Here is a 19477-nt window from a genome sequence, read left to right on the forward strand (position 1 = left end):
TTCTTCAGGCAGAAGATGGGGGAAAGTTAGGAAATGAACAGTGATAATTCCAAACAGTTATCAAATAATATACTTTTATAATACATCCTCAAAATGTTTGATTGCATGTGTTTGTGTACATAGGTGTGCATATTCTTTTTACATACACAAGCAAGTCTTTCACATAACAATCAACTGAAAAAATCTGGAGAATATAGAAGAGCACAAATTTTGGCATAAATTCTTTGTTTTTTAATGCTTTTTTACTTTTCCATATTTTATATGCAAAATGACATCATAGTGTATATACTATTTTATAAGCTTTTTATTACAAAATGTGCCATTTCATCATTTCAATTTAATAATCTGTATAGCATTCTGTTTTATGAGTATAGTGTCACTAATTTAAAGTAGCTCCTGTTGATGGAAATCTAGGTTGGTCATAATTTCTTTGTTAGTATAAATATTACAGTGAAAATGCATCTTTGTACATGTATCCAATTACTACTTCTTTCTAATAAATTCAAAGATGTGAAGTTGCTGTAACAAAGCATATACATAAATATTTAAAATATTGATATATATTGACAGGTTACCATCCAAAAGTATTTTAAAATTTATAATCCAAATAACACTTTAAGGCTACCTATTTTTTCATAACACCATTGGGCATTAAAGATAATTTTTAATCTTTGCTAATCTGACAGCTGATTAAACAATCTCATTTTATTGTATTTTTTAATTACTAGCATAGTTGACTAATTTACCTGTCTTGTACTTATAAATCACCTCCTTGTTTCTTTTGTCTTCTTTTCCCCTAATGATCTATAAAGGCATTTTATATAGTAACAATAAACAGCTTTTGTTGTATGCAACATTTGTCATGGTGTCTCTGGTCATCAAATCTATAGTACATAGCCAAATCTATCTTTTTGTTTCCCATCAAAATTATATAAATATTCTCCTATATCTTCTTTAAGAACTTTGTAATTCAAATCTATTTAAAATTTCATGTATGTTTGTCTCACGTCATACTGATATTTCATGTTATGGTTTTCCAAATGCATGTGCAATTTTCCCAATAGTATTTATTGAATAAGCTTTCCCATTAAATTTTATAAAATGCCTTGTCATTTAAAAAATAATTGTGCCCTGGCCAGATGGCTCAGTTGGTTGGAGCATCATCCATGTACACCAAAAAGTTGTGAGTTTGAGTCCTGGTCAGGGCACATACCTAGGTTGGAGGTTCAATCTCCAGCCAGGGCACATACAGGAGGCAAAGAATCGATGTTTCTCTCTTTCTCAAATCAATAAATATATCCTCTGGTGAGAATTGAAAAATAATTGTGCATAAAAGTGTCTTCTTTTGGATTTTCTGTTTTATAGATCTATTTCTATTCCTGTGCCTGTAGGGACATGTATAAAGGACACATGGACAAAGCCAAAGAAAGGTAGGATCAAGGGTGGGAAGTGGGGATGGCTGGGGTGGGAGGGTGGGGGGAAATTGGAGACAACTATACTTGAACAATAATAAAGAAAATGTGGAAAAAAATGTTTCAGTTACAGTAAGTTTATGGACCAGAACACAGTGAAATAATGGCTTTAAGATGGTAGGGGAGGGGAGAACCTTGCAGTATAGAATAATATTCCAAGCTAAACCATTATTTAAGAGTGAGGATAAATTAAAGACATTTTCAGTTAAACAAAGATTAAAAAGATATATCACTCACAGCCCCTTTTAACTAACTACTATACTGCTTTGTTGTGAATGGAGAAAAATGGACCAAAGAGAAGTAATGTGATTCAAGAAACAATGGTTAGAAAATAAATTGGTAAGTATGAGAGTCAATATAAAAAGCATTGAATGAATAAAATAATAATCATCAATTTGGGCGGTAGAGAAACAAGGTAGAACCAAAACCCTAGGCGATAACATAACATGTAAGATGACAGGAGAATGATTTTGATAGAACTTCCTAAGCTTCTTTATCTGAGCTGAGAGGTTTCTATTAGAGAACTAGCTTGCATTCTCAAATAATCAAGAATATACAAAATGTAACCCCTGGCTGGCGTAGCTCAGTGGATTGAGCTCAGGCTGCGAACCAAAGTGTCGCAGGTTCGATTCCCAGCCAGTACACATGCCTGGGTTGCAGGCCATGGCCCCCAGCAACTGCACATTGATGTTTCTCTCTCTCTCTTTCTCCCTCCATTCCCTCTCTAAAAAAATAAATAAAATATTAAAAAAATATATACAAAATGTTGTCACTAGAAATATTGAAAGAGAAAATATGACTTCTAAACTAGTAGAAGAGGACAAACAAGAAAATGTGATCAACTCTTAAAAGGAAAAAAGTAGAAAATCATGATGAATTTTTTAAAAGTACAAAATATGATAGAAGTGAATCCAAATATCAGTGATCACAATAAACATAAACAAAGTTCCAGTGATTAAAGACCAATGTGAAATTAAAATTAAGAAAGATGTGTTATTAGTCAGGATGTCATTAGCATGGGTACAAGTTTATATAAATTTTCCCTTAAAAATAATCTGAAAGTTCAAACCTGCAAAATGTCCAGATTCTATACTCCCATTATATTTGTTCACTAAATCCAATTGTCCACTTCAAAAAATATATTAATTAACAAGTATGAGAAAACTTCAATTATCTGCTCCCAACAAAATTTATCTGAATTTCCCCTTATCCTTGGCTAGTTGCAGTACAAGGACTCTATCCATCCAGAGATATTCAAATCTCACTTATTACCAGAAGAATTAAAAGCCTAAACTACAATTCATTCTTATCAGTAATCAGATAGAGTGCTACAGATAGTTAAGATCTATTATTCCTCCCATGGTGAAATGGAACACAACGTAAGGTTTAAGAAAGTAACTTTCTGATCACACATTTTTTTTTTGTAGAATATATGAGGATAAGGAGTTTACAAAACAGGTTTACATACAAAATGGAAGGGTTTGAATCCACACATTCAAATTTATTTGACCAGTTTTCACTGGTAAAGTGCTTATGTAGCAGGCCCCATACTAAGTTATAGGGATTCTAGGATCAATAAAAGGAGGATCTTGACAAGGAACTCACATTGTTCTACCAAGGACAGTTCTAGTGTCATGACTGTGACACTGTAATCTAGGCACTCAATGTGCCTGTAAGCTTGATGAGAATCTCTACCAAATGGGGGTGCTCCACATTAGAAAGTGACCTCGACCATGACCACAACGGCAAATGATAATAATGACAGTTACCGCCTGCCGGAAGCTTCTGTGTGTCAGACACTGTTCATAGCACACAGATTATCTCATTCTGACCACTGCTCTGGAGGACAGGTGCTATAAACAGCTCCAACGTACAGAGGAGTAACCAGGCGCAAGGAATCTCAAATAACTTGCCTAAAATAGAAAGGCTAGAAAATAGCAGAAGCACTATTTTATACCACCTCCCTATCAAATTTCTTTCATGCATGTGCACTTGTATCAGGTGAATAAAGAAACAGCATCTGGAAGATGCTGAGCTGTCATCCCCACACAGGGAGACAGATCAAACCCGTGGCTATTCTGATTGTTCTCCTGGCTATTTGCATGTAAAAAAAGCATTCTTATCCCAAGACTAAATTTTAAATCTTTTTTAAAAATATCCACTCACCTTAAAATACTATAAGTTAAACCATGAAACATTTATTTGCAATCTTTTGTCAGAGAGCAAGACTTTCTCTTTAAGCACCTCTGCCAATTAAATCACACTATTTTCCTGCATAAACTATACCCATGATACATTTTCTCTGAATTATCAGTTTCAGCTTCTTTAAAACAAAGCAAAAATTGAGGCACTCATAAAGCAATCTGAATTCAGAATCTTTCTAGTTTATAACCACCCCCATCTCACCCATACCTACCCGACACAATCGCTACTAGTCCTTCAAAGCTTTATTCAATGCTTTCACAGAAACAACTGTGTTTTCCCACTCATATTTCATATGTTTGCATACATTTTAGTTAGGTTATATAACAATTCCGATGAGTAGAAATAGGTTTGGGAAGAAGTTCACTGGTTGCTGATAAGGATATAACTGAAGGGGTGGGAGCAGAAACGTTCAGCGTTGTAGAGAGTAACCAGCACACACTGGGAGACCCTGGGCTTTGACAGGACGTTTCCCAGAGGAGGCTGGAAACATCAGTGGGACTGGGAAGCCAGAGAACTGTGGTCGAACTGAGAGAACTTCTGCTGTAATTCTGAACTAGGGGAGGGTCTTGTATATTGTCCATACAGAGAAAAAGAGGACAGAGAATGTTAAAGAGATAGCTACTGAGAGATTTTCAGAGAAAAAAGGGAGAGACTTTTGTTTTAAAATTTTGAAATAGTTACAAAGAGAGAAATTATGACTAACCACAGGCAAACTTTTGGCCAGCAGAAGAGTACGAAAAGAACAAGCAGAGCTATGTAGAAATCAGCAGGTGTTTGCAGACAAGTGAATTGAAAGTCAGCCAGGTGGACAGAGCAAGGTGTAGGCATCACTGTTGGTTGTTATGCTAATGGGCTCATTTTCCTTTGCTTTATTTCTGTATATGTGTGTATATGTGTGTGTGCCCACAGACACACCTGTTTACTCTGACATATGTACACACACATGCTGTCACTGAACAAGACTTATGCTCTGTGTGCTTTCCGTAGTTCTCTCATGTTTCTGACTCCTATGGATTTCTTCCCACTTCTAGAAAGCTATTGGAGGGACAGGCATTAGTCTATCTACGCCACCCACGTAGCTCAGAGGACATGCCACTTTCTCATCACAGCTTTAACTGTGAACATTCACCAGACTTTCATCCTTAGACTTTCCAAGGCCGCAGGCGGATGGTCATCCAGCCCCTGTGTGAGCACTCCGGTGGCCGGAGTGCCCTAATTCACGTGGCAGCCTACTCTGTTGTCAGACCACTTAAACTGCAGAAAGTTCTTCCCTGCATGGGCCCAAACCGCCTCCTGTACCTTGCTCCCACTCTCTCCAGCTCTGTTCTTGGCAGATACAGGGAATAAGTCACTGCCCCCTAATGCGACAGCAGACAAATGCTCAGAGATGACTAACAGATCCCAAAGCTCCTCTCACGCAGAGTACAGGTCCCTGTAGCTTTCAGCACGTCCCACACACAGTGAGAAGGGAAGGGGCACTCACCACACTTCACCATTCCGACTTCGTGGCACTTCCGAAGTCGGCAGGCTTGGCAGCTTTTGCGCCGGTTCTTATCTATTGTGCACTGATTAGTAGCTGGACAAATATAATCATTATGTCCTACAGCAAAGCAAAAAAAAGGAAGGTTATTGTTACAATATTGTGGGTAAATATCTTCCCGGTCAACAACACTGATCGTGCTACCGAGCTGATAGATAAGGGACATCGTCCTGATGACAGGCATAGGTACAAAGGCCAAAGTGCGGCCTCATCTGTGCCTTCTTAGTAAAGAAAACCTAGGAATATTTTTAATATCCTACATTTTGACAAATAGGTTATTCTCTACATTTACTCAGAATTCACAAGAGATACATTTAGAAATACTCTCCTTTGGACGTGGAAAGTGAGGCAGTCACCTGGAATTGATTTGCTCCAAATCACAGAGCTCCTCAAATATCAGGTCACCAAATTCAGCTGCTTATATTCTTTAACATTTATCCCTCTTTGAGATTTAACATGATATTTTTACGGGAATTCATAGTCAAATAAAATGGCTGAACTAGTCCATAAGAGAAAAATGAAATTAGCAAACTAAATAAGAACAAAAAGAACTGCTACTTAACGATGGCTTTAGATTAGATTCTTCTTCTCAATTCTTCAATCCCTCCCTTAGCCTTGCAGCCTTGCAGTGTACTAGAGTGGGCAGAATATACTTCCCCACCAACTGATGGTGGACTTGGCCATGGGACTTGCTGTAGCCGATGGTATGTTTGAAGATGTGCCACTCCAACACTTCGGCTTGGCCTCAGGTAGCCACTGACTCAAGGAGAATATGGAGCCATTTAGAGCAGATGTGAACTCAACCCTGAGCTTAGAGCCAAGCTTTGTGAAGTAGAGTCCACCTAACTAACTCATAGACCTACATCTAAGAAAAATAACGCTCGTTGGAGTCAGATAATAGTTATATAGCAATCTCTGACTAAAGATAACGGTACTTCTTTTAATTCTTTAAGTAAGGAAGAGATATGAAAATTTCCATTTCAGAAATTGTTCCAGATGCTACATGAAGGATGGATTAGAGGCAGCAAAACTGATGGAGGCCAGGAGACAAGGTGAGAACCTGCTGTATCTGTGCCAACCAGAGATGAGGCTGTCTGTACTGGGTGATGTGGGGAGGATGAAGAGAGCCATCTGGACCTGCAAGACTGAGGGAATGGATGGAATGAGACAGGATAGAACAGAACAGAACAGAACAGAATAGAATAGAGTAAAATAGAATAGAGTTATAATTGATAAAAATAAAAGTACATAGGATATTTTTGTACCTTTATTTCTTAATTGTGTCTTTCTAATAAATAATATGACCTGAACTTCTTACATTAAATCTACAATGATCCAGAACTTCAACATGGGAAGTGGATGAATCTCAATGATAAATTAAATGGGCAAGTCATAAAGGAAACAAGTCACACATACACACAAAAAATAAAATAAAGGAGAAGATTCCATTTATGTAAAGTTCAAAAATAGAGAAAACTAAACTATATTGCTTAGGGAAGCATGCTGAGGTTGTAAAGCCTTGGCAAGGAAGGCGGAAGTTAGGACTGTCTTACCTCTGTGGGAAGGGAAGGAGCTGGGACTAGCAGGACCGCCCGGAGGGAACCTGGGACTCCGAAGATACCCCATTTCATGGCCTGAGCACTAGATACATAGGATCTTGTATTCTTTAAACTGGATCTAAATAGATACTGGAATAAATACTTTCCTTAACTCTATTTTTTGAGAGAGGCTGGAAGCAGGGGTCTCTGAAATCAATGAGCAAACTAACACCCAGATCTTGGTTTATAAATATCATTCTCCTTTAAAAAGAAACAGGGCTCTTTGGAGAAACAGCTTATTTCGGGACTGGGGCAGAGAAAGTACAAGTTGAACCTGAAATAGTTTCTTGGGCTGGGAAGTAAAGAAGTGCCCAAGAATTAGGAGTACATCACACACACACACACACACACACACACACACACACGGCAGTGTTAAAGGAATCCTACTGACCAAATCTGAAATAATTTGGATATCCAAATAAATAATGATCATATCAGTAACTAACTGTAGAAAATAAGAAATAAGTTATGCTGATATAAATTAATTACGCTCTCTTCCAGGCTGGGAGGAAATCTCTCTAGCTTCCAGTCTTTCTCCTGTCTACGCTGATGGAGTCTTATCTAATCACAGCATAAGCACAAGAGCCTGCCCCACCAAGAGCTGCTACGCCATGCACCCTGATGAAGGGAGCACCTCTGTCGTCACACGCACAGGCTCCGCACACACGCCAGAGTAGGGGTCATATAACATGTGTTATAAAAAATTTTGAGAAAACAGATAATTATCTTATTGTTTTTATCCTCACATAGCATTCAAAACTAAATTACATTTTAAAAGTCAAAATACAATTATAATCAGAAGTTTTCTATTACACTTTAGAACATAATGCTTTATAATTAGAAGAAAAATGTAATCCCACAGTACTTTTCATAGTATTAGCAAGTTTTAGTACCTTCTAAAAATTCTAAGAAATACTGATGTTATCCTTGTTGGTTTTATAAAGAGGTTGATAACAATAAGGATGTAAGGGACACTAGAGGTTCGCTTTTGTTAAATTTTTTCCTCAGTTTATTTTTAAACACAGTTTTATATTTAAACAAGGATCAGAAAGCACAATAAGATGAACACACTCAATATAAACAGCCTAGAAAGTGTCTTATGCAAAATGGTCCTGGTAATTCACTTCACTTCTGGCAAAAAAAAGAAAAGAAAAAGTCCTCCCCACACTGCACTGGGTACCTTGTGAATTAAAACGGTTTCTTGTCCCATGCTGCAGTCTGAGAAGCATGCTACTCCGTACTAATAGAACAGAAAAGTGCAAAGCAAAATTAAAAGCAAAATATGCCACTAATTTTTTTAATTGAGATATAAAATTTTATAGGAAAATGTGCTGTGTAGAACATAAAGTATAAAAGATTATCTTCATTCTCTCTGAAAAGTTAAGTCTGTCTGAATACCCATTATCATTCACAGGCCACTGCATGGAGGAGAGACCACTGGACTTGGGATCAGAAGATCTGATTTTAATCTCAGCCCAGCCTTGCAGTGTTCTTATCTTAAAACAGAGCAATTTTTATCACCAGCGCCCTCCCTGGCACTCCTGCACTCACTGCAACAGCAGGCATCTACCTTTTGTTTAGTTCCTTCGGGACATTCTTCCTGAGTTCAAAGACAAATAAATCCCAAGCGAATATATGCCTCCCAGATAAGAATCATCTAAATACCCTATTGGCGTGAGACCTTCCCATTTAAAGCTCAGCCTCTTAGGTGCTAAGAAATGGGGGGTGGGGTGAAGATTCATGAGCAGCTGTCAAATTGATTTTAGCTTTCAGAGAACAATGATGAAAGGTGGTTATGAATACCAAAATGAAAGTGGGTAGTAGAATATAACAGTAATAATTACTGCTATATATGGATTTAAAATAAATAACTAAAAGGATGAAATTTATGGAAATGTCATTGAGATATGTGCTGTCATTGAAATTTATGGAAATGTCATTGAGACAAATATTTTTAAAAGCTGACACAACCTTATGAGCTAGAAAAGACCTAAGTAAAGGGAGATACCATGTTTCTTGATGTGAAAATCATCATAAAGAGTCCTCCCAAAATACTTCTTGGGCTTAACAAAATCTCTACTTTTCTCAACATTAAGGATGGAAGGTCACTTAATAAAATCATTACAATATTGCTATGGACAAATAAATAAGAGAATAGCTAGGACATTTTTTAAATTGAAAGTATGTATACTGTTATGTATTAAAATTCATTATAAAACTATAAGTTAAAATGATATATTTATACAAGAATAGAGAGACAATAATACACTAGTGTACGTATAAAGGAATACATGAAAAGATGCTCAAAATCATCAGTAATTAGGGAAAAGAAAATTAAAATCACAATGAGATATAACTACATTCCCAACAGAATGGCTACAATTTAAAAGACTGACAATATTAAGTTCTGACAGGATATAAAGCAACTGGACTCTCATATGCTGCTATTGAGAACACAAAATTGTTCAACCACTCTGGAAAACAGTCAGTTTCTTATAAAGCTTCTCATACAACCAGCAATTTTACTCCTAAGCATTTACTCCATGAGAAACAAAAACATGTCTACACAGACAGATATGCACAAATGCTCATAGCAGTTTCATTAAAAAAAACCACAAAGCTGGAAACAAATGAAGAATAAAAACCTGGGGTACACATATATTGGAATATTAGTGACCAAAAGGAATGAATCACTAATACATCCAACAACACAGATGAATCTTAAAAACATCGTAAGTGAAAAAAACCATACATAGATGTGAATATGTATTTTACACTTTATAATTTATCATTCAATTATGTCACATTCTAGAAAAGGCAAAACTATAGTATAAGACAGAAAACAGGTCACTGGTTACCAGGACCTGGGAGGTTGGGAGGAAATTAGCTACCATGGGCATGAGGAAACTTTTTTGGAGTGATGGTAATGTTTCATATGTGAATTATGGTGCTGGTTACTTGACCATATACATTTTAAAAATTCACAAGACTATTCCATTAAAATAGGGGAATTTATTATATTTATAAACTCAAATAAAAATAATAAACTCCCTGATTTTAAAACTCAATGAAAATGCATATGTTTATTCAATAAAACAATGTAGAGAAATTTGACTACGTAAGATAAATACATTTGATTCTTATTTCTTTTAATAGCAAAAGAATTGAGTGGCCTCTTTCAGTTACTGCAAAGCATTTGTACAGAGGATGCCAAAAATATGAAGAGCCCATAATCATTTAGCATTAGGTAATTGTAAGAACACTAACTCTTACTCTTTTGCACGTTCAGAATGTGACACCCCTCTCCCCTTTCCCAGCGGTTCCTCGGCACAGGCGGCAGGGAAGGAATGACTTGGGGAAAGCAGGGGAAACTTGCTCTTCATTGTTAGCAGCTACACTCTCAGGGTTCCTTTGAGTGCAAAGAGATTTTTCCCCAACGGCAAGTAAGAAGGATCTTTTTCAAGGATGTAGTTAGTTGTACTGGATCAGAATTTCCTTAAAGGATAAAATTCTAGAATCTCAGCAAGATACAGAGTTGTCATCATATCACGAGTTTGGTTCTGAATTTCAAAAAAACCTCAATCATTCTGATCAAAAATAGTACAGCACTGAACCTGGTCTTATAATCTACTACTAAAATTATCATAAATAAATATATTTAAATAATGAATATGTTAAATGTAGAATAAAAAACTTTGTGTGTAAAAGCAAAAATAAGCAAATGCCATGATTTATGTTTTGTAATATTTGATGACATAGGTTCTGTCATCTATGTTAATTTTTTTTTAAAGATTTTATTTATTTATTTTTAGAGAGGGAAGGGAGGGAGGGGGCGAGAGAGAGAAACACATCAATGTGCGGTTGCTGGGGGTTCTGGCCTGCAACCCAGGAATGTACCCTGGCTGGGAATCAAACCTGGGACACTTTGGTTCCCAGCCTGCGCTCAATCCACTGAGCTACGCCAGCCAGGGCGCCATCTATGTTAATTTTTGATAAGAAAATTAAGTTTGGAATAGCAGAGGTCTTGGTCCACCTAATTATGAAGATTGTAGAAGAGGTGGGTTTAAAGGAGATGAGAATTAGAGGAGATGTATAAGGAAGAAAGGTGGGGAAGATTGATAACTGAATACAGAAGAGTTAAAAAAACTAAAATATCTTGAATTTATATGATGTTGATAATTAACTACATATTTTCACATAACCAACCTCATTCATTTTTTGGAACAACTCTGTATCTCCATTTCACAGAAGAGGAGACAGGCTGGAGGTAAAGTCAATGAACTACGAAGTGGTGGAAGATCCAGGATGAATGGGTGGTCACCTATTCAGGCTGAATTTCAGGAGATCCATAGGAAGGTGTCCCTTTATCTAATAATCCTCTATCCCCACCCCTTTACCCCCACCCTGGATTCTACCAGTGTCTCTGCTTGAGGTAAAATGTTCTCTTAACCTAGAGTTATCAGTGGGGTGAGTTAATTTAGTAAATCTCTTTGCCATTTGTACACTGTAAATTCCTTTAAGGTTGCTTTTCTTAACTGGTTAAGAACAAGGCACTGAGGCTTTGCCAAGAAGGGGAAGGGAACTCTGTGTGATGGGAACACAGGATGCTGCCTAAGAGGAGGGCTGTCCAGGGAGGAGTTATCGAGCAGAGAGACAGAGGAGAGCCAAGTAAGCAAGAAAGGGACTTCAGCCACTCTGCTGGGTATCTGAAAAATTTGAAAACATTTATTTGTCAAGATATATGTATCCCTATGTTCACTGCATCATTATTCACAGTAGCCAAGACAGGGAAACAACCTCAGTGTCCTTCGATGGATGATTGGGTAAAGACAATGCAGTACACGCAGGCAATGGAATACTACTCTGCCACAAGAAAGGATGAAATACTGACATTTGCGACAACATGGATGAAGCTGGAGAATATCATGCTAAGGAAAATAAGTGAGAGAGAAAAGACAAAAACCACATGGCTTCACTCATATTAGGATACAAAACTGAAAGCTGCCAATGAAAAACGAAGCAAACAAACTCGCAGACATAGAGAGCAGTATGGTCGTTACCGGAGGGGAAGCAGGGTGGGGGGAGGATAAAGAGGGTAAAGGGGCCAAATACGTGGTGGTAAAAAGAGACTAACTTTGGGTGGCGGGCACACAATGCAATATACAGATGATGTATTGCAGAATTCTACACTTGAAACTTACTTAATGTATTAACCAATGTCACCCCAATGAATTTACTTCAATTTAAAAAAAAATGACTTCAGCAAATTTGGGCTGGCAAGGGAAGGACTGCATGGCAAGGACAAGTGTGACAATGAGCTGACTGGCTTTGCAACCACGTGTGCACACTTTGAAATGGATTAAAAAGGTGATTTAGAAAAACAACTCATTCCAGCAGAAATTTGTAGAAGGGCAGAGAAAGAGTCTAAACCCAGACGAGAAAACAGAGAGGACGGTAAACAGAGGCTCTGCTGGTTTGGGGCAAGACTTGCCTCTAGATCAATTCTCAAAGCCCACTGGAGTTGAATTCCTGATTTCTGACCATTTCATAAGATGTATTCATTCTCTCTTCCTCAGGAGTCAGCCTGCCATCATGATGGTTATGCACGCCAGATTTTAAACATAAGTCAAAGGAAGAAACGATCTTTGCAATTCCTAGCAACCACACATTTTTTCCCAAGCTTTATCGTGACAAGCGTTGTAACTAGACATCTTTTCCCAAGAAGACAGTGATGGGTAATGGTAGGGCAGACCCACTTGAGTTCTGGGGTCCTGGGGTGGAGATTCACAACTTATAAAGTCCTCTACACTTGAAACAATCCACCCCATGCCCAAACACACGTGATCCTCTCAACTGCGCATCACGTACTTTATGTATCAAAGAGGCCAGTGGTGAAACTTTTGCCAGGTCATCGGCAAAACTACTTGAGAGCAAAAGTGGAAAACTAAAACAGCTAACAATACTCTTGTACCTTGAATGCTCCTTTTAAAAAAGGCCTTACATCCCTCACATGACCAGACTCCATAGTGATATCCTGAGGCGTAGTCGCTGCAGACGGCGCAGACATGGGCATCTCTCTTCGAACCCGGACTGACGACCGGGCTGACACAGCTGCTCCCGCTAACCTTCCTTTTCAGTGTCTCTCTGGGGGCAAAGAAAACATTCATTGTAAAAAGCATTAAGGGAAAAGAGGGACTTTGCAAGGGGAAAAAAACAACCTAGCATGAACATTGCCTCATTTTCTCTTTGCCCTTCAGGGTACATGACAAATATATTCCAGGAAGACTGATCAAGCAAAACCTTTGTTACTGGTATCAGATCTATGAAGAGTCATTCATTGTTGGGAATGGCTAGTGTTTGAAAGTGGTGGGACAAGTTTATGCACATCCCTTCAGTGCCGATGAGCACTAGTAACCACACATGGATGGTCGCTCAGTTGTAGCCGTCAGGTGCACATCTCTAAGTGTTATAAGTGACCAGATTGAGTCTTCCCAATAGTTCTGGACTACAAACAGGTATGCTGTGGTCTTCCACAGTGACTAGAGCTCACCAACCCTGCATGACAGGACCTAAACTCACCTAACTTTTTTCAAGTATCAGCCACTTCCATCAGTATCACTGAATAGCCCTTTGTAGTTCCATTTAAATGGGGGAGACAAAAATCTTTCATTCTGTGATTTAACATAAAAGGCTAGAATAAAAATAATTTTAAGAGTAGAAACAAGTGAACTTTAAGTTATATTAAGGTAAATAGTAGACTCTGGTTTGGAGAGGAGGGAAGGGAAGAGAAGGGGAGGGGAAGGGAAGGCAGAGAACAAGGGAGAGACAAAGGGAAAGAGAAAAGAAGAGGGGAGAGAGTGAACACGTGTCTGTTCTTATAGAAGGCTTTGACAGCAGCAGGCACTCACTGCTGGGTGGAGGGCCAAGGACTTTCACAGAGGAAGGCGAGCCCATCAAAGGAACACTGGCCAGCACCAAAACACATCTGGATAGTTCCTAATTTTGCTAGGGCATGTTTGTTTTGGAAAGGAAATAGTAGAGGTATGATTGATTTATAAATGAAGGTAATTTTACAATGGATTAAGTTACCCAAATATTAGTAGACCTCTGATTAGAACGCATGCTCAGAAACAAAATATTTCTTCTGTTAAACACTGAAGGACTTCCAGTCAAGATGGTAGCATAGGTAAACACGGCTCACAAACTCACATAACCACATCAAAATAACATTATAGAACAACCATCACTCAAAACTGAAAGAAATGGAGTTGAATGGAAGTCTAAAAATGATGGAATTAAATAAACAACATCCATCAAGTCTGGTAGGAGGGACACAGACGCAAAACAAGCTGGTCCCACATCCACGTGTAGTGGATAAAAATTCAGGAGGGATATCTTGGGAGTGAGGAGTCCCAGGCCCCCCAGCCCAGGAATATAAGCCCCCATAACTTCTGGCTGCAAAAACTAGCAGGGATTGAGTTAGTGGAAGAAACTTCTGGAGCCCCAAGAAGTTCCTATTAAAGGACCCACGCATGAACTTACTCAGACTCACTCCTTCTGAGATCCAGCACCAGGGTAGCAGCTTGAAAGGCACCTGTGGAATACAGGGAGGACCTGAAGTGTCTGGCATTGAGGTGAGAACTGGGGGACAGCTTTCTCCCAGACAGAAAGGTGAGCAGAGCCACAGAGCCAGCAGAGTCCTACATCTGAGACTCCATAAACCAGGCTAACACTATTTGCCCCACCCTGGAGATCCCCTGGGACTCCATCCCACCCAACTTACAGCCTCCAGCCCCCACACTTCTTGCTAAGTGGCCCCAGGCATGGCACTAGCAGCAACCAGTCTAGATTCCCAGCTTGGATTTGCCTGGGATTCTCTAAGCCCAGCACAAGTAGCAGCCATCTCAGATTGCTCTATATCTCAGGCAGGGTGGCCCAAGGCAAAACACAGGTGGGAGATGACCTTGGCCTGCACCACCCAAAACCTAAGGGCCAATGCACCCAGTGCATAGCTACAGGCCATGTCAGAGCACCACCACCCTACCCCTGCACAGCTGATCTTCCACAGAGAGTAGAGGTTGGTGGTTGGTGGTCACAGTCAGTCTTTGCAGCTGACTGGCCTGGGTAAATCCCTCCCATTGACCTGCCAACAACAACCAAGACTCAACTACAAGAGGAAGGTATACTCAGCCCATGGTAAGAGCACACCTCAAGTACCCAGCTTGGGTGATAGGGGAGGCTGTGCCACTGGACTGTACAGGACACCTATTACATTAGACTATGCTACCAAGACATGGAGTCAAAGCAGCTCTACCTAATACACAGAAACAAATACAGGGAGGCTGCCAAATTGAAGAGACAGAGAAACATGGCTCAAATGAAAGACCAGATCAAAACTCCAGAAAAAGAACTAGACAAAATGGAGATAAACAATCTATCAGATGCAGAGTTCAAAACACTGGTTGTAAGGATGCTCAGGGAACTTAGTGAAGACCTCAATAGCATAAAAAAGATCCAGTCAGAAATGAAGGATACACTAATTGAAATAAACAATTTACAGGGAAACAACAGTAGAGTGGATAAAATTGAGAATCAAATCCATGATTTGGAACATAAGGAAGCAAAAAACAACCAATCAGAACAAGAAGAAGAAAAGAGAATTAAAAAAAAATGAGGATAGTGTAAGCAGCCTGTGGGATAACTTTAAGCAATCCAACATTTGCTTCATAGGGGTTCCAGAAGGAGAAGAGAAAGAGGAAGAAATTAGAAATCTACTTGAGAAAATAATGAAAGAAAAACTTTCTAATTTGATAAAGGAAATAGACATGCAAGTCCAGGAAGCACAGAGAGTCCCAAACAAGATGGATGCAAAGAGGCCCACTCCAAACACAACATAATTAAAATGTCGAAAGGTTAAAGATAAAGAGAGAATCTTAAGAGTAGCAAGAGAAAAGCAAACAATTACCTACAAAGGAGTTCCCATAAGACTGTCATCTGATTTCAAAGGAAACTTTGCAGGCTAGAGGGGACTAGCAAGAAATATTCAAAGTCATGAAAAGCAGGGGCCTACAGCCAAGATTGCTCTATCCAACAAAGTTATCATTTAGAATCAAAAGGCAGACAGGGAGCTTCCCAGATAAGAAAAAAACTAAAGGAGTTCATCATCACTAAACCATTATTACATGAAATATTAAAGGGACTGATTTAAGAAAAGATCAAAACTATGAACAATAAAATGGCAATAAACACATATCTGTAAACATTTGAATATAAAACACAAACTAAGAAAACAAGAACACAGATAGCATCATGGATACAGAGAACATTTTGATGGTTGCCAGATGGTGGGGAGTGTAGGGAATGGGTAAAGAGGTGAGAGGATTAAGAAGTATGAATAGGTAGTTACAGAAAAGCCATGAGGATATAAAGTACAGAACAGGAAATGGGGTAGCCAACAAACTTACATGCATGATGCAAGACCCATGGACATGAACAATGGTGTGGGGATTGCCAGAGGGAGTGGAGGATGCTGGGTAGATGGGGGGCAAAGGGGGAAAATTGGGACTATAATAACATAATAAATAAAAAATTTTTAAACAATGAAAAAATGGTACTTTTAAGCAATTATCTAAAATTTATGTCCTCTTCTATTTTGTAACAAAAGATTTTTTAAGAAAAATAAAAACACTGTGTAATATTGCTTTCTCAAAGTTTTATAACAGCATTTAAAAGTAATGAATTTCAATATTCAGCATGTCATAACTTAGACTTTGGTTTTAGAAGTTTATCTCCCTCTCATGCCCTCTTTCCCTCCAGACCACCTATTCCCTTTATGGCCATAATTATCATGAAAAATATTACAAATTGCCCTGACCAGTGTGGCTTAGTTGGTTGGGCATCATCCCACAAAGTGAAAGGTTGCCGGTTGGATTCCTGGCCAGGGCACATGCCTGGGTTGTGGGTTCTGTCCCTGGTTGGGGCTCACAAGAGACAACTAACCAATCTTTCTCTCTCACATTGATGTTTCTCTCCCCCTCTTTCTCCCTTCCCTTCCCTTCTCTCTAAAAATATACTCTTTAAAATACATATATTAAAAATGTTACAAATTAAGTAGAACTATGTTATCTTGCATTTACAGAGTACAAACATATTTTTTTAATTTCTAGAATTTTCAACTAAATTCTACATTTAAATAGTTTCCCATTGATTTCTATACAGTATTTAGTTCATTCTTAAAAAGCTTGTACCAATTCTTGTCTGTTTTTTCAGGCTTCACTTGTCCAGTATTTTCATTAAAGTTGTAATACTACCACTGTTATTTTATCCTACACACAATTTGTCATGAACACTAAATTGTGATTTCAGTTACAAAATAAGGATCCAAATTGAAAGTAAAGTAAAAATTTATTTTTCAAACTCAAATCACTTCATCAGAAGTGAGTTAAGTTCACTCTTATTGTCTAAAGACGGCAGTCCTAACAGTGAGTCCTCTCCACAGCACAGATCCACAAGCGTGACTTCCAATGAGAACTCCAATAGCAGAATAGATATTTGAGAATACCATGTTTTAAGTGCTCTAAGTATTCTATGCAACTAATGAAAACCTTGCATAACACTTATCTTTCTTTTCACTCAATCACAAAGTGATCTGAATAATGTCCATGAATGATGATGAAGAATACATTTACCTGTTTACAGGTAAGGTGTGGTCTAGTGATCTTGCTTCAAACCAAGGACTCTTTTGAGGTTCTGCATATAGAAGTGAAGACTGGCGGTGGATTGCTAAAGGAGAGAGGTGTCCAGAAGTTGGCCACAACACATTTGGGCTTGTGGTCTGTCGACCAGGTCCACCTTCTGAGTTACTGACACTGCTGGGAATACTGTAATTCATCACAGCAGGGCTATAGAAAGTCATGGTTGAATATTCATGGCGGCTCTCTACGTAGGAAGAAGGTATATATATGGGGCCGTGCTCCAGGGGAAGCATGGACTGACTGCAATTGTAGGAGGCAGGAGAGTTAAGGGTAGATGGTGAGTTTTTTATATCCATGTCTTGAATAGGCAACATCTGAGAAAACTCCTTGTGAGAAGAGCCACAAAGGGACTCTACAAAGTTTTCGGTCTCATGGGCAGGTGTAATGGCTGTAAAGAGTAACAAAAGGCATTTCTAAGTTAGGTAGAGACACAGGAATAACTATAAAAAATGTTTAAACATTTTTATTAAACACACACATTGGTATGAGCTTAGAAATACATCCTGAAAGCTATGCATGACAATATTAACCTCAGAGGGATGGGAACGTGAGGCATGGAATTCTCATTTTCTACTTCATTCACTTCTTCATTGCTTTTGTTGCCGTTGTTAACCACAATAATATTTTTACCAAGGGACTTACTAGAAAATGCTTTTTAAAATTAAAATGCACAGGATTATATATAAAAAAATGACTGCTTTTTTAAAACCTGGAACTAGATAAAGTTGTTACAGAAAAATAACCCAGAATAAACTGGAAAATCCTGAAAGAGCAGATCAATGAGCTGGGCCAGCATTAACAGATATTCAATACACTGTGAGTAGCTGGTAATAAAGAACAAGGAATCGACACACCAATGTAACTGTGTCAGTTATCAATTTACTGACTCTCAGCTTCTAAGGCACCCTTCAATATATGCTCTTACAGGGGCGTCCAACCTTTTGGCATCTCTGCGCCATACTGGAAGAGGAAGAGTTGTCTTGGGCCACATATTAAATACATTGTGACACGTAATCACAAAAGTCTCACAGTATCTTTTTTTAAATATATAAAAAAGTGTCTTTTTTAAAAAAAAACCTTTTTTAGGTTTTATTTATTTATTTTTAGAGAGAGAGGAAGGGAGGGAGAAAGAGCAGGAGAGAAACATCAGTGTGTGGCTGCCTCTCACGTGGCCTGCCCTGGGGACCTGGCCTGCAACCCAGGCATGTGCCCTAACTGGGAATTGAACCAGCAACCCTTTGGTTTGCAGCCTGCACTCAATCCACTGAGCTATACCAGCCAGGGCTCTCATAGTGTCTTAAGTAAATTTACGATTTTGTGTTGGGCCACATTCACAGCCATCCTGGGTTGTGTTCCACCCAAGGGCCGCAGGTTGGACAACGCTGCTAGGATAAACCACCTGCAGTATTTAAAATGAGCCAATGATAAATTTTCTTAGTAGAGGGTGCTGTGGGCCCAATGCAGGAGGAAGAGGATGCTGTGATTTCTGGCCCTGACAGAGGCTAGCAGTGTGGATGAGAACATGCATGGAGCATGGTCCAGCCACGGGTCTATCCAAGGTCCCACTGAAAACTTACAGCCTCAGCGTTGTGATAACCCATCCACAATCACATAAACAACCATTCTTTGAACATTCTGGTCAATGAAGGTATTTCTGAATTTCATGTTGCCTCAATTCAAATGTAAAATTCTGCCCCCACCCAAAAAAACCTGTATTTATCATTTTCACATAAATATTTCAGCAAAGCCAATACACCAAACTGTCAGAAAACAACTTGTATCTTTTCCTTTCATTAAGCCTCTTAAAAACATAAAGCGTCTACTGACACAAAGTGATAAATAGTAGCATGGAAATTCACAAACTTGAAATAACACATCCCATTATCTGATTGGAAAGTAATCACACAA

General features: G+C 38.6%; 1 protein-coding gene across 1 annotated transcript in view; it reads right to left on the minus strand.

Moving 5' to 3' along the window:
- ESR2 (estrogen receptor 2) overlaps nt 1–17880 on the minus strand; it is a 45245-nt gene extending 27365 nt beyond the window's left edge. The window contains exons 1-3 of the mRNA XM_045823211.1: nt 17504–17880; nt 12787–12959; nt 5161–5277 (exon numbers count right to left, since the gene is read on the minus strand). Of these exons, the coding sequence (XP_045679167.1) occupies nt 5161–5277; nt 12787–12959; nt 17504–17865 (652 nt within the window). The 5' untranslated portion in view covers nt 17866–17880. The remainder of the gene's footprint in view (nt 1–5160; nt 5278–12786; nt 12960–17503) is intronic.
- Between the last annotated feature and the right edge of the window lie 1597 nt (nt 17881–19477).

This window comes from Phyllostomus hastatus, unplaced genomic scaffold (genome assembly GCF_019186645.2).
Source record: "Phyllostomus hastatus isolate PE091 unplaced genomic scaffold, TTU_PhHast_1.1 phas_scaffold_501, whole genome shotgun sequence".
NCBI lineage: Eukaryota > Metazoa > Chordata > Mammalia > Chiroptera > Phyllostomidae > Phyllostomus > Phyllostomus hastatus.